Source organism: Gossypium raimondii, chromosome 11 (assembly GCF_025698545.1).
Source record: "Gossypium raimondii isolate GPD5lz chromosome 11, ASM2569854v1, whole genome shotgun sequence".
NCBI lineage: Eukaryota > Viridiplantae > Streptophyta > Magnoliopsida > Malvales > Malvaceae > Gossypium > Gossypium raimondii.
The window spans coordinates 55,899,242-55,912,707 of record NC_068575.1 but is presented as its reverse complement, the minus strand read 5'-3'; the positions used below and the strand labels follow the sequence as shown (position 1 = coordinate 55,912,707).

Below are 13,466 nucleotides of genomic sequence, written 5' to 3'. Positions count from 1 at the left end.
GTCAACAATTTAATACATACAAGTGGTGGAGCTTGGGATACAAACATGATTGAGGGACTTCTTACCCCACATAATGTAGAACAAGTGTTTCGTGTGTCACTTAGTTGGTCTTTATGTGTCAATCAGCTAGTTGGCATTTCTCACCTAATGGTCGATATATGATAAAATCTGCTTTTAAAGTGGCACTAGACATTTTTACAAGTAATGATATTTTTTATACTGATGGTCTTTAGAAAGCTCTATGGAATGAAGCGCTGACGGCTAAAGTAAAAATGCACCTTTGGCATTGCTTGTGGGGGTTTATCTGTGTAATGGTATGTCGATTCACCGTGGGATTTATGTTAATTCTCTTTGCTTTCAATGTTGTAAAGCTAAATAAGATATTGATTATACTCTTTTTCGTTATTATAACAACCCATTTTTCAATGATTTTGAAACCCTATTTCTGATGTTCAAGTTCGTAAATATTAATGTTATAAAATTTTAATTAACCAAATGACCAAATGAACAATTAGCTCTTTTCAATGTGACAATCGATATGGATGGCAATTGGAACCCACCAAATTTGTTAATTATGTTTAAGGTTAACTTAATTATGTTTAATTAGATTAATTAAGTTAATTAATTATTAACCTAAATGTAAAAGACAAATTTAATTAAAAATAAAACATTTGTGTTCGTCTTCTTCTTCTTCATGAAGTAAAGAGGGGAAAATAGTGTTTCAAGCATTTCAACCTTTTGGCCTTAATTAAGTATGTTCAATTTAGTCATTTTCTTGTATTTTTTAGCTTTTGAGGTCATGGGAGCTTGATTTAGCTAGCCCATGTACCAATTTGTAAAACTGTTAAAGTTTCTAAAATTTGCCATTGATGGTTTCTTGAAGAAATTGGTATAAATTGTTAGATTTTTGGCTTAGAACTGAAAAAGGACTAGATTGTAAAATTTAATTACTAGTTTTTGAACATGGGGACTAAAGTGTATAGATTTTGAATTTGATGTAAATTTCCTATAATTATTGATAGTACAAGGTCTTAAAAGGATTATTTGATTGAGAATGGTTGAACGAATTGTTTTAACATGTGTTTTGGATGTTTGGTGCAGGTTAAGTTGTGCATTTGTGCACAAAATAAGTAAGTTTGGGTGGAAGCTCGAAATAGGTACCAAATGGTTCAAATTTTTCCAAAAAACAGAGTCTCACCTTGACAACCATACTTCCTCGTCGCAATGCTAGGCAATAGTATGTGATGTCATGACATCGAGTGGTTGACGTTGTGATGTCATAAATTGTTTGCCGACGTCACAACATGGAAGTGATGACATCACGACGTCGATCTTGAAGTTTTGAAACTTTACAATTTAGTCTTATTTCATGCTCGGGTCAACAAAAGAGCTTTCTTCAGCTCGATTAAGACTCAGATTTAATTGTTTAATATAATGTAAATGTGTTTAAAATATAGTTGCTTGTTTGAATTATTATTTTCTATAAATCTGATGGTGGTTACTTCGGGAAAGAATGTAGCATTCTGTAGCTTGAACCCAACGACCAGGTCGGGCAAAGGGTGTTATGGTTATTCTTATGCAAAAGTTGTTTGGGATCTTTTGGGCATTGATTCCCAATCGGGTTCTATAGTAGATTTTATTAGCATGGCTCTTGTTGATTGGCGGATTGAGTGTAGAAGGAAGCTTTTATGTTCTCTTTGGAGTATTTGGCACCATTATAATATTTCCCTTTGGAAACAACAAATATCGACATTGGAGTTTGTTGTGCATTAGGCGCTATCTTTTTTGCATAGGTAGTGGCTGCTCACTTGGTGTTAGAATCACAATTGGTGCTTAGGGTGTTGTTTGAAGGTGGCGATGTTCACTGGTGCTGTTCGTCGGTAGGTTAATTTAAGTGTAATTTTGATGGCACTATTTTCACTGGTTGTGATTCCATAGGTTGGGCAGTGGTGTTGCAAAACGATATGGGAGGCTTTGTACGTTGTAGTACAGGTTTTGTTAGAAGCAATTTGGACATTTTTATGGTTGAAGTCCTTACTACACGCGATGCCCTTTTCAGGTTAAAATCATTGCAAGTGGATGATATTATGTTGGAAATTTATTATCAACGGCTTTGGTATGCTTTTTCTAATAATAGTTTGGATATGTTGGATTTAGGGTTGTTGATAAATGATTGTTCTCATATTAGTTCCAATTTTCGGTCTTTCTTTATCCGTAAGATTCGCAGGAGCACTAATAGAGCTACTCACACTTTGGCGCGAGTGACTTTATGTTATACGAACTACTCTGAATTTGTTACTTGTCCTTTTACTATCTAGGATATTTAAGTTGTCAATTGTTCTATTGTTCTACGAAAGAATGAGGGGAGCTAGGATTGGGTGCATTGGATAAGGCAGATTGCTTGAGTACAGTGGCTCTCCAAATTTCTCATTGTTTTTGGTTTTTCAGCTAATGAAATTCTATTTTCCTATAAAAAAAGAAAAGAAAAGATTATCTAACACATTATCTAATATGTTACATAAATTATTTGATTCATTTGACTAAAATGTAAGGTTTTATTTTATAATGGATGGAATATAATATTGTCTAAAAGCACATTTTATTAAATTGTTGTATTTATTGTAGAATTTGTTTCTTTTTTAACATCTATAAACAAAGAAGTCGAAACAATTTTAGGCAACATTAGCATACAAATAATGGTGTTTGATGAAATTGGTGCTTTTTGATTAATATTTAACATTTTATTTAAATAATAATTTTAATACGAATTTAAGTGTATATTTTTAAATCCTTGTATTATCATAATATTCAATGTCAATAGTTTTACTCATTAACACTTTTTTAAACATAGGTATAAACTATATTTTAACATTTTTACGATATGGATGAAAGAAGGTATTAAAATTATATTTATAAATAATCATTAAATGAGTTATAGGTGTATATATAATAATAGGTGTTCTTAAGCATAGTCTTATTCGAGTCATGAGTAGTATTTATATAAAGTTCTTTCAATAATATTAACTCTATTTTTCGAACATTGGCCAAATAGTAAATTGATCATAATATTTCATAAAATTGTATATTATTTAAGGAAGATTGGTGTTAAGACGACCTTATATTATTAAAATGTAATATTACTGTCTCAAGATCATTTTTAATTTTTAAAAATATTATTTCTAAAATTTACATTTTCAATAATATCTTACAAAAGATGTTGAGAACTATTTTATAACTCACTAGAAACTTGGAAAGATTGTAAGGAATTATTTATAAGTAGTTTTAAAAAGAAATTATATTGTATAAATAATTAAAAATAGTTCTCATCATAATACTGAATTAGTTATATTATTTTTACTTTTTTAAAGACAACAAAAATTTACATTTTGAGCTCATATTCTTACATTAATAAAACATTTATTTTACCACTAAATATAAAATTTATAATTTTGTAATCTAAATAAGGAGTTGCTAATAAATTTTTATTGCTTTAATTAAATAAATACCATTTCATTTACGACAATTAATACAGATTCCTTAATAAATTGCAGGAATAAATGTTGTCAACGTTGACAAGGAGCGCGTGGGGAAGAGGCAAGCACTAGTTGAAAGTGGGGAGAAGGAGGGCAAAGCCTTGTTTACTTTGCATCGCATGTGACCTTTCTCTGTTTACCACTAATATTGCTGTGTGTGTAGACAGACCATCAGTCTCAAAATATCTTTCTCCAAGCACTGATAACATCACCCCACCCCCCTTGGCCTTCTATAATCTAATATCTTATATAAAATAAATCAGAAGGAACACCAAAATTATTTTGGTAAAGTTAAATGCAGGCATTCTCTTTGAACTATAGCGATTATAAAAATAAAAAATTGTCAATTCTTTTTATTAGATTCCTTTCCATTTATAGTAAATAAAAATTCTTAAGACTAACTCATTTCGCTTCTGTGTCAAATAAATGTAGAGCGGGGAGATAAAAAGGTCTGTTTCCACCTCCCTTCTGTTTTGGTACTGCTAACAAAATAAAACAAATCTAGCCTATTTAATATACTATTTTATTCTCATCGGTCAAGGTTGACTAAATAAAAATTAAAAATGAGTTGATATCATAAACTATTTTGCCCTAGTTTGTTGTAGGTGATATAATATCCTTTTCTTTTATATAATTACCTTTCTAAAGCACCTGGAACTGTGATGTTTATATCAATTCTATCATTATTTGGTTTAATTCATGATTTGATCCTTGGCTTTTTATTTTGATATCTCAACTTCTTTTTATCCTAATCTGGCACCTTCAATTTAAAAGTGTGCCGCATCTCTCACGATAAAACCCTCTTGTTCTCCTTGGACTTCCTCTCCAACGTTGCCTGCTACCCGCATTGTTCCTGCTTCTAATCAAAAACTATCAGAAAAAGTGAAAAAGTCTAATTTCATCCAACCGTGTCCCTAACTAGGAATAAGAATAGGATTATTAACCCCCACTCATTTTCATGACCAATATATTTAACTTGTTAGAGCTTAAACAATAAAATTTCATTAATTACAAGAATATGTGTACATGTTTATATACATATAACAAATGATGATACCCGAAATATAGATAGTCATACATACAAAGAAATTACTAAGAAATAAAAAAGAAAAAGAAACAACCATGGCCATGGATTGCTGAATCACTCTGAATTCCTCAAAGCTGGTAACCCCATCGCCATTGAGATCAAATTGCTTGATCATCACCATACCTCCATCAACCGACTTCGACTCCCCGAATTCCATGAGCATTTTGTTCATCTCCATCATGCACCCCAAAAGCTTCTCTCAAATCCTTCATCTTTTCTTCTTTCCCGTCTCCTTCCATCAACTCTATTAGGAGTCCAATGCTAAGTTGGATCTGCAGAAATGGGTATTCGGAAGCTAAGTTTATATACATACATATAAAAGAGATATAATCAATAATGTTTCAACGCACCTTCCTATGATATTAAGATTATGGTAATTTCATCCTCTGTGTGGTAGTAGATGATGATAAAAGAGGACATCCTATAATATCATAAATCATATATATTATATGTACATAATGATCCTTTAAGTTTTTTGATCGAGGCATCCACTTTCAGTAGGCATGCGTAGGTCATACTCTTTTACTGCTTTAATATGTAATAAAGATCAATAATCATTAGTTATAAATTCTATTATGTGACCTTTCAGGGTTTGAGAGGCTGTAAATTAACCAAATAAGGTTGTTTTATTTGGATACATATTGCTTCCTTACATACAAATATATATATAGGGGAAGACGATGATCATGAGAGCTTTCATGGCTTCCCATATGATACATATTATATGACCATGTAGTTGCTAAATATTGTGGCGAGCCTGGTTGTGAAGGACCTGGAACGAAATCCAACGAATGTGTTGGTTTAGACGCTAAGATGGTGAGGTGGTGTTGCAACGAAGAAGATGAAAAAAATGGAAAACAAAATGGGTGAGTTTATGGGTGGAAGGAGATGAAAGAAAAAAGTGAATTTAAAAATTAAGGTTTCTAGATATCAATAAAATTTTGTTACATTATTAAATTTTAAACACATGAAATTATTACTATACACTCATCTATAGAGAAATTATTTCATGGAATGTTCACATCACATTATTTATGGTTCATTTCCAACTATTTAATGACATTTTAACAATTCTTTTCATACTAATGACACATAATTTTGGTAAATTTTTTAAGCTTGAACCCCAAACCCTCTGAATCTAGAATCTTCAATCTTGAACCCAAAATTTAGAGCTCTAAACCCAAACTCAAACCCTAAACCTTAAATTCCAAACTCAAACCTTGAACCTTAAGGTTCAGGGTTTAGGGTAAAATAATTACCAAAATTATGTGTTAATGACATGGAAAAAATTGCACAAAATTACTATTTGTTTTAAAAAATTGTTTGCACAAAAAATAAAAAATATTAACTTATGAAAAAAAAAAAACAAAATGATTAAAATTTGTAAGAGAAGAAAAGATGTTTGTTTATAATTTAAAAATTAATTATTTTAATTAATAATTTAATTAAAGTTAAATTAAGTTGGAGAAGATATTAGATATAGATGAGTGTATAATATTTTTTTGTTATCTATAAATTTTAATGGTGATACTATTTTATTGGTACCGACAAACTATACTTTTTAAGATGATATTAATATAATTTATTTTTTAACTCACTATTTCCGTTCAAATGGAGAAATAATGTCTGTTAAAATAATAGACTAAAAATTATAATAGATAAAAAATTGAAAATTTGGAGTCCAAATAATAAATTAAACCTTATTATTTTTGTCTATTACTTTTTAATACATTAAGCATTAACATTTACATTTTAGAGATGACTCATATAAATTGTACTTATGAATAATTATTAAAAATAATAATGAATAAAGAATAGAAAAGAGGTTGACGCAATTCGTAAACTATGGTGCTGGATTTTTTTTATTAAAAGAAGTAGCATTTTCTTATCCTTATTTTGGGATTTAATTTAGGAAAATTTAAAATATTTTTTTTGAAAATAAGCCTATTATGTTATAGACAGAGTTTAGGTTGGATTCAACAATCCTTTTTTATTCCCAATTTTGAAAAGAAAATTTATAAGCAAAATTGTTTATGACTTAGATGAAACTAAATAGTTAAAAATTGAATATTAAAAATTAAATAGAGCTGAATTTCAATCTATTCAAATTAAATTTAAAGTGGAATTGTAATTATAAGTTTGAGAAATCTGAAATTATCATCATGGATTGAGATAAAGGGTCAGTGCCACTGAACTCACAAACTTGTGCAAAGTAGACATCTTATCTTTTGGCTTTAATTTAAAGACGAAATATAATTATCAACTAAACTATACATAAAATAAACTTCATAAATAGATCATATTGAATTTGCAAGTCAAGAGGTTGGAACATCTTAGGGGCCCACCTTTGAATACTTCTTATTATGATAGATTTTAAAATATTATCAAAATCACCCGAGTTACACTAATTGTGCTACTGTCAACTGTCAGAATTTTACTACAATATGTTAGAAGAAGATGTTGACAAAACATCAAACCATTCCCGTACACAATGACAATAGGTCTATAAATCTCTAAGGTTGACTCATTTCCACTCTACTCACACACAAGTCATATCACATATTCATTGAAAATCTCCAGGGCTCGATTTTTTTAAATATAGTAAACTATTTTATTTTATTGGTAAAAAACACCTAATTGCCTATCATACATTAATCCGATTATTCCTAAAATTCTCTAAACTATTTTCATAGTCCAAGTTTCTCTCGCTAGTTTGACCCTAATTTTGTGCTAAACTATACCATATTGCTCAATCTAATGAAATCTTATTAGTTTCTAAAAAATTCTGTTCGTCCGCATCCCATTTCAAAATCTTACAAAGAAAAATATATTAGCTTTACTCCTTACTACTACTTTTTTTCCCTAAATCAATTGGAAGTTAGAATAAAAAATATGGGCTCTCTTTGGGGTTAGATTTCAGAAGAAAAACTAAAATTGGTTACGAAAGAGATTTCCTCTGTTGAATAAATGTTAAATTACTTCTACCAAGATTAGAAATAGCTGTGCTAATAAAATTAGTTGTTTTAGGAATTATATATAAATTTTGATTTAATGTGTAATTGTATACGTGAATTTTAATTTAATCATACACTTTTAAAAATTAAATATTTTATTTTATATTGGATAAATATAATTAATTATGCATGCAATATATAAACATAAAATGATGTTATATTAATAATTGTGTTAACGATTTATAAGAATTGGATCAAATCGTAATTACACAAAATCAAAATTTATGTATAGTTTTGATATTTATCCATTCTTTTTTATTATGAGTTTACACTATAATAAAATTAAATTAACAATAAAAAATAAGAAAGATTAAAAAATTACTTAAAAGATAAAAAAAAAAAAGTTGTAGCTTTTATCGTCTATTGATGGTAAAAAGAAGTGGGGCTAAGACGATATGTGGAGAGCCTAAGTTGAGGAGAGATCTCAAAGGAAGAATTCTTTTAAGTCAAAATGAGATATTTATAGATATGGGTGATCTTTCAACTCGAGAAATAATCACGTGAACAACATTGATCATATCATGATCGACCATTTAGAAGACACGATAAAACTTAAATGAACAAAAATAGAATAAATATAAATTAGATAAAATCCACGTATGAATCATATTAAAAAAGATAATATCTATCACGATATGATTCTAAAAGAATCCCATGTCTTGCCTACAGGTAATAAATTCGTAACTCTCATGAATTACCACTCTTGGCGAGGTGAAGGTGATCTCATGGTAAAGCTGTGATGGCTGAAGTTTGGTTAACAAATTGACGAGTGTTGTGTTATCCAAATGAGAATTATCTTAACGCTGAAATTTAAGTGGAATTCAAATGAACATAAAGTACTAAAATTTTAACAATTTTTACAATTTTTTTATTTACCGTCAAACCGAGTAATAAAATTTCACCGACAGCTCGCCAGGTTCTCTGCCTACTTCCATCAGTTTTAATGGTTAGTTCAGCTCCAAATTTTACTCTAAACACTTATCAACTAGGTACCACTACAATCAGATTTAAGCAGGGTGGGTGACCCGTGAACAAGTACTGATAAAAGTGAAAACGACGCCGTTGTTGATTGAATGATCTTCTGGCGTGAATGAGGATGATTGGAATGTACAAATTTCAAGGCCTATTGCGATCCCACCGCCCGGCAACACCATACAGCAGAGAAAGATGACAATGCAGAGCAGCATGCAGGCACTAATAATTTGACTGCTACCATATGTTCAATAAGTGGTCTCCTCATTCACCATAGAAACTAACTTCCAAAACTTTAGATGCATGTCACTGCATAAAGTTTTAAACATGACTAACCCAGATTATATATTACAATGCACAAACGTATTTGTGTGCTAAACTCGGTGGAGACCTGGACTGTAATCACCGTGTGCATCTCTGTGAACTCATGGGGCATCTAGGATAAAATTATCATTTACTCTATTCTTTATCCATTCTATAGTATAATTCTAACCGACCAAACAATGCAGTAAATTTAAATATATATATTCCATTCATGATATCTCTCTACTCCAATCCTGATGAATAAAAAAACCCAATGTTTCAAATGGCCAAACATTTACAACTTATAATCTCATGGTTGGTAATGATATTTGGTAGAGAATAGTTTACCATAATCCCTCCCATACTTCCTACAGTGCTAACATCAACAACTACCACGCTACGCCCCTTTCCTATCAGATAAATGCTGTTTCCAATAGCAACAAGCTTACAGGGTGGTCTTGTAAGTGCCTAAGTGGGTGGGAAAGACTCCATATGGCCACCCACTCCCTCGTATCCTTCAGCCACATCATTGGCCTTGTTTCAGGACTCTCATCTACATCATAAAGGTTTTACTCTGTAAGAAGGAAAGAAAACTGAAAAAATGGAAAATTGAATGGTGAAAAATTGAATGGAAAATTGCATTTGATCAAAGCGTAAATTAATTATTTATGTTAAAATTTTTATCAATTTGTACTGTTAAAAATTGATGTGCCTGATTGAATAACCAGACCGTGACACGTTGTGTGTCATGTATACGCCATGTCAATGCACAGAGATCAGTTTTTAATAGTAAAAATGGACAAATTTTTTAACAAAAAGACTATTTTACTTTTTATCTAACATGTAATGATTAATTTACCTATTTTTTAAGTAGAGAGAATAAAATACAATATGATTCTTATTATAAGGGTTTCCATAATATTTTTACCATCAAATTAATAGTTTCTCCTTTTTCAATATTTATTTCTTTTAGAATCATAACAAATAAAAAAGTTAATTACAAACTGTACCGAAAAAATGATACCATTTCGGCATTTTCATTGAATCTGTGGAATAACTGCAGTTATAAACATCAACTTAAAACAAAATTATAAAGGGCCCAACCCGTTCAAGCTACGGACCCTTTTGTTCTGTGCAAATTGAAATTAATACTACATGATAATAAAATAAAACTAAAACTTAACAGGGCCCAACCGAGTTTGAACCGGTGACCTCTCGATCTGCAGCCAAATGCTCTACCACTGAGCTATAGAGCCTCAATATTTTACAAATGAACAATTTAATGACAGATGATGTTTAATATGGAATATTGTACAAACTATACTAAAACTTATAAAACACATCCAAGTTTGGTAAAAGTAGCATGGACGTCTTGTACTAGGAGTTTGATTGTATTTTGTCATATTTATTCAAAAAAGTGGGTAAATTAGTTCCTATCTTTTAGATCAAAGAGTAAATTGATCATTCCGTTAAAAATTTCATCAATCTCTATTGTTAAAGTGATGATGTGACAAACGTAGCAAGTAGGCAGTGACATGGCGTGCCACATGTACTTCATTCTGGCGTGGCAAAATGTCACGTCAGTAAATATTAAAAAAAATCCTAAAGTATTAGATAAATATTTAAAAATTATTAAGAATTATAAGAGATTATTAAAATTATTTTAAATTACAATAAATATTTAAATTGCAAATTAATTATCATCATCGATTGACAATTTATTTTAATATTTAATAATTATTATGATGAATTACTATAAATATAAAAAAATTGAAATGAAAAATAACTATAAGCATAATGTAAAATTTGATGGTAGTGAAAGCTTTTGTTTTAAGCAGTTGTTTGCCTCGCATTTTGTTCTATGCTTAGTCGACCAATATGAGAAAATATCTTATAAAATTAGACAAAAAAATGAACATTTAAGGAATATGGTCAAAATAAATGCTGTGAAATATAAATACTGCTCACTGAAAACAAAAATTACAGATTTTATTATTTTAAAAATCACGTAATGAACCTCAACAATAATAATTATTAAAACCTTTTATTTACTTTTTAGGATTTTAAATATTTATTTACATAATATTTGTACATGTAGCATGCCACATGTCATTATTCGATTAAAACATCATTTAATGGTAGAAACAGAAGAAAATTTTAACAAACTATCAATTTACTCTTTGATTTAATATACAACTAATTTACCTATTTTTTATGCGAAGACAAAATGTAACCCAATTTCAAATACAAAAACTTACCTCCAAGATCACTTCAATCAACAAAAATATAACAGGCTAATCAACCATGTTAGAAACCAACTTACAGAACCCAGAACTGAATCCGCAAAAAGTGGGGTTAAAATGCAATAGTTGTACAGATGATAATCCCCCGATGTTAAATATAAAAGGTGGAGCTTTCCACTATTGATACAATATTTAGCCCAGAATACATGTCAGAAAGGCTTCACTCTCCTCCTAAACCTAAATTTGCTTGAGCACTTCGAAATGCTTCCTTTGTTACTCCATAATACACCGGTTTGTTGCCTGCAAAGGTGATAAAGTTCCACCCAAAAGCAGAACCCCCAACAATATATGTCCCTGAAGCTTCACCGTCTTCAGATTGTGGTTTACCAGTGACACTACTTGACTGGAATGTCTTGTTTTTGGAGGAAACTGCTGGTGCTGGCTTAACGAATTGTGCCTGCTCCTGGGGCTTCTGCTTCGTTCCACTTTCACCTTGCATTGTCTGGTTTCCTGCTCCATTATTACTTTTCTCTATAGAGACTATCATCTGCTTGTACAAATCCACTAAATGCTTCATCTCTGCAAATCACAAATTTGGAACACATAACCTTAAATCACAAAACCGGACATAAATAAACTATGTCCCATGCGATTAGCAAAGATCATTCTAAAGAAGCGGTTCCAGCCAAGTGCAAGTTAATGTCAAGTTGACACTTAAAAAGCAAAATTTCGGGTGCAATATTATGTTCTGAAACAAATGCATGAAGCCAAATTGAGAGAGTGGATCCTTATAATACAAGTGATTTTAAGAAACAGGGATATTACAACTCAGTATAATACAAGTTTCTTCACTAATGGAAATTTCCATTTTGACTTAAAAGAACCAAAATTAAATCATAGCTAATAGATGTAAAACAAACTAATGAGATGCTAGTCCTTTTCTGTTCCTACAGAGTACAGACTAAGCCAATAGATAGCAGTAACAGATCAAATCCATGAAGACCGTAATTTGCAACAGTTAACTAAGCCAGAGACAATACTATTACACCGAGAAATACACTATGGCTATGCCAAAAGTCGCAAAACTTAACAAAGCATATTGTGAGCTTACTTTCTTTAATTTCATGGGCGCCCTTGCAATTTCGAAAATCAGGCGTTCGAAGAACCTTCAAGGAACATAAAAATCCATATTATATAACATCGACAGAAGGAAAACGAAAACAATTCAAACATTACATCCAGATTGATGAAGCTATTTCAGGCATATATAAAATCTTCGGTGAGAGTAACCAAGGAACTGGCTAATTCTAATCAACCAATCACACACATCATAAGGACATACCAACAAGATCTTCCCTTTACATTGTTCATGCTATAATCAAACATCATGGGTGATGGAATCAACAACCATTGTTTAAACTTGAACAACTATCCCTTTTCCCTTAATTAAAAAACATAAATCTCGAGATAACCAAAAATGATAAGGTCACTTGACCAAAGAATCCAAAATCAAGATTTGAATTCTTTTTAATCCAATTATACTGCCATATATTAATTGGGGGAAGTCAAGGGGAGGCTAGTCCGTAAAACTGAGACTTCTTTTTGAAAGTATAAAACTGAAACTAATCACAAAAACAAGGGGTTACTTTTTCTCTTCATCTTATATCAACAAGCAGGAAATAAGGGGAAAAAAACAATAAATAAACAGAAAAGTAGAAAAAATTTGGAAATATATGTAAGTAAGATGTACCTCGATGAAATGAGGACGAAGATCTTTGAGGACAAGGCGCATCTTGAAATACGGGGAGTTTTGGTATTGGTCATTGCTGTTTTCTAGAGGTCTTTTCCTGCTAGCTGGTTGCTCTGGTGCTGTTGGTGGTGGCTGTGGAGGAGGAGCCGTTGTTTGAGCAGCGTTTACGGTTGCTGTTGGTGCGTTTGGATCTTGGGACGGTGGTGGGTTCTGGGCTGCTTTCGGCTCTTCCATCTCTCAGTTCAAAATAGCCAAAAAGAACAAGTCAAAGGCTGCGTGTGTGTTTTTCCCAAATTGGAGACTTTGGGTTTGGGGAAGTAAAAGAGGGGGCGTGTTTGGTTGTGGGAGTATCTATGTCTACTACCTAATCTGATCGCAATTAAGCGGGATAAAGATAAATGACATAATAAAATAATTATACGTTTGTTTGCCAGTAAAATATTTTCCGTAAAATGATTTCTGAAAAATGTTTTACTTTTTTGTAAAATGATTTACTGGAAAATATTTTCGGTGTTTGATTGAATCATGTAAAATATTTTCTCTTGCTTGCAGATTTTTGAAAAT

General features: G+C 30.9%; 1 protein-coding gene across 1 annotated transcript; it reads right to left on the bottom strand.

Annotated features, from left to right (window-relative positions):
- Window positions 1-11,154: 11,154 nt before the first annotated feature.
- Window positions 11,155-13,220, bottom strand: LOC105802691 (uncharacterized). The gene is made up of 3 exons (XM_012634482.2): window positions 12,903-13,220; window positions 12,264-12,318; window positions 11,155-11,731 (listed from the first exon to the last, which is right to left on the bottom strand). The coding sequence occupies exons 1-3, from the start codon at window positions 13,134-13,136 to the stop codon at window positions 11,373-11,375; spliced, it is 648 nt and encodes a 215-aa protein (XP_012489936.1). The 5' UTR covers window positions 13,137-13,220; the 3' UTR covers window positions 11,155-11,372.
- Between the last annotated feature and the right edge of the window lie 246 nt (window positions 13,221-13,466).

Excerpts from the sequence above, each read along its gene's own strand:
- LOC105802691 (XM_012634482.2), bottom strand. The coding sequence starts at position 13,136 with ATGGAAGAGCCGAAAGCAGCCCAGAACCCACCACCGTCCCAAGATCCA. Across the intron at positions 12,319-12,902 it reads TTCGTCCTCATTTCATCGAG|GTTCTTCGAACGCCTGATTT; the intron begins GTACATCTTACT and ends TGTTCCTTGAAG. Across the intron at positions 11,732-12,263 it reads CGCCCATGAAATTAAAGAAA|AGATGAAGCATTTAGTGGAT; the intron begins GTAAGCTCACAA and ends TGTGATTTGCAG.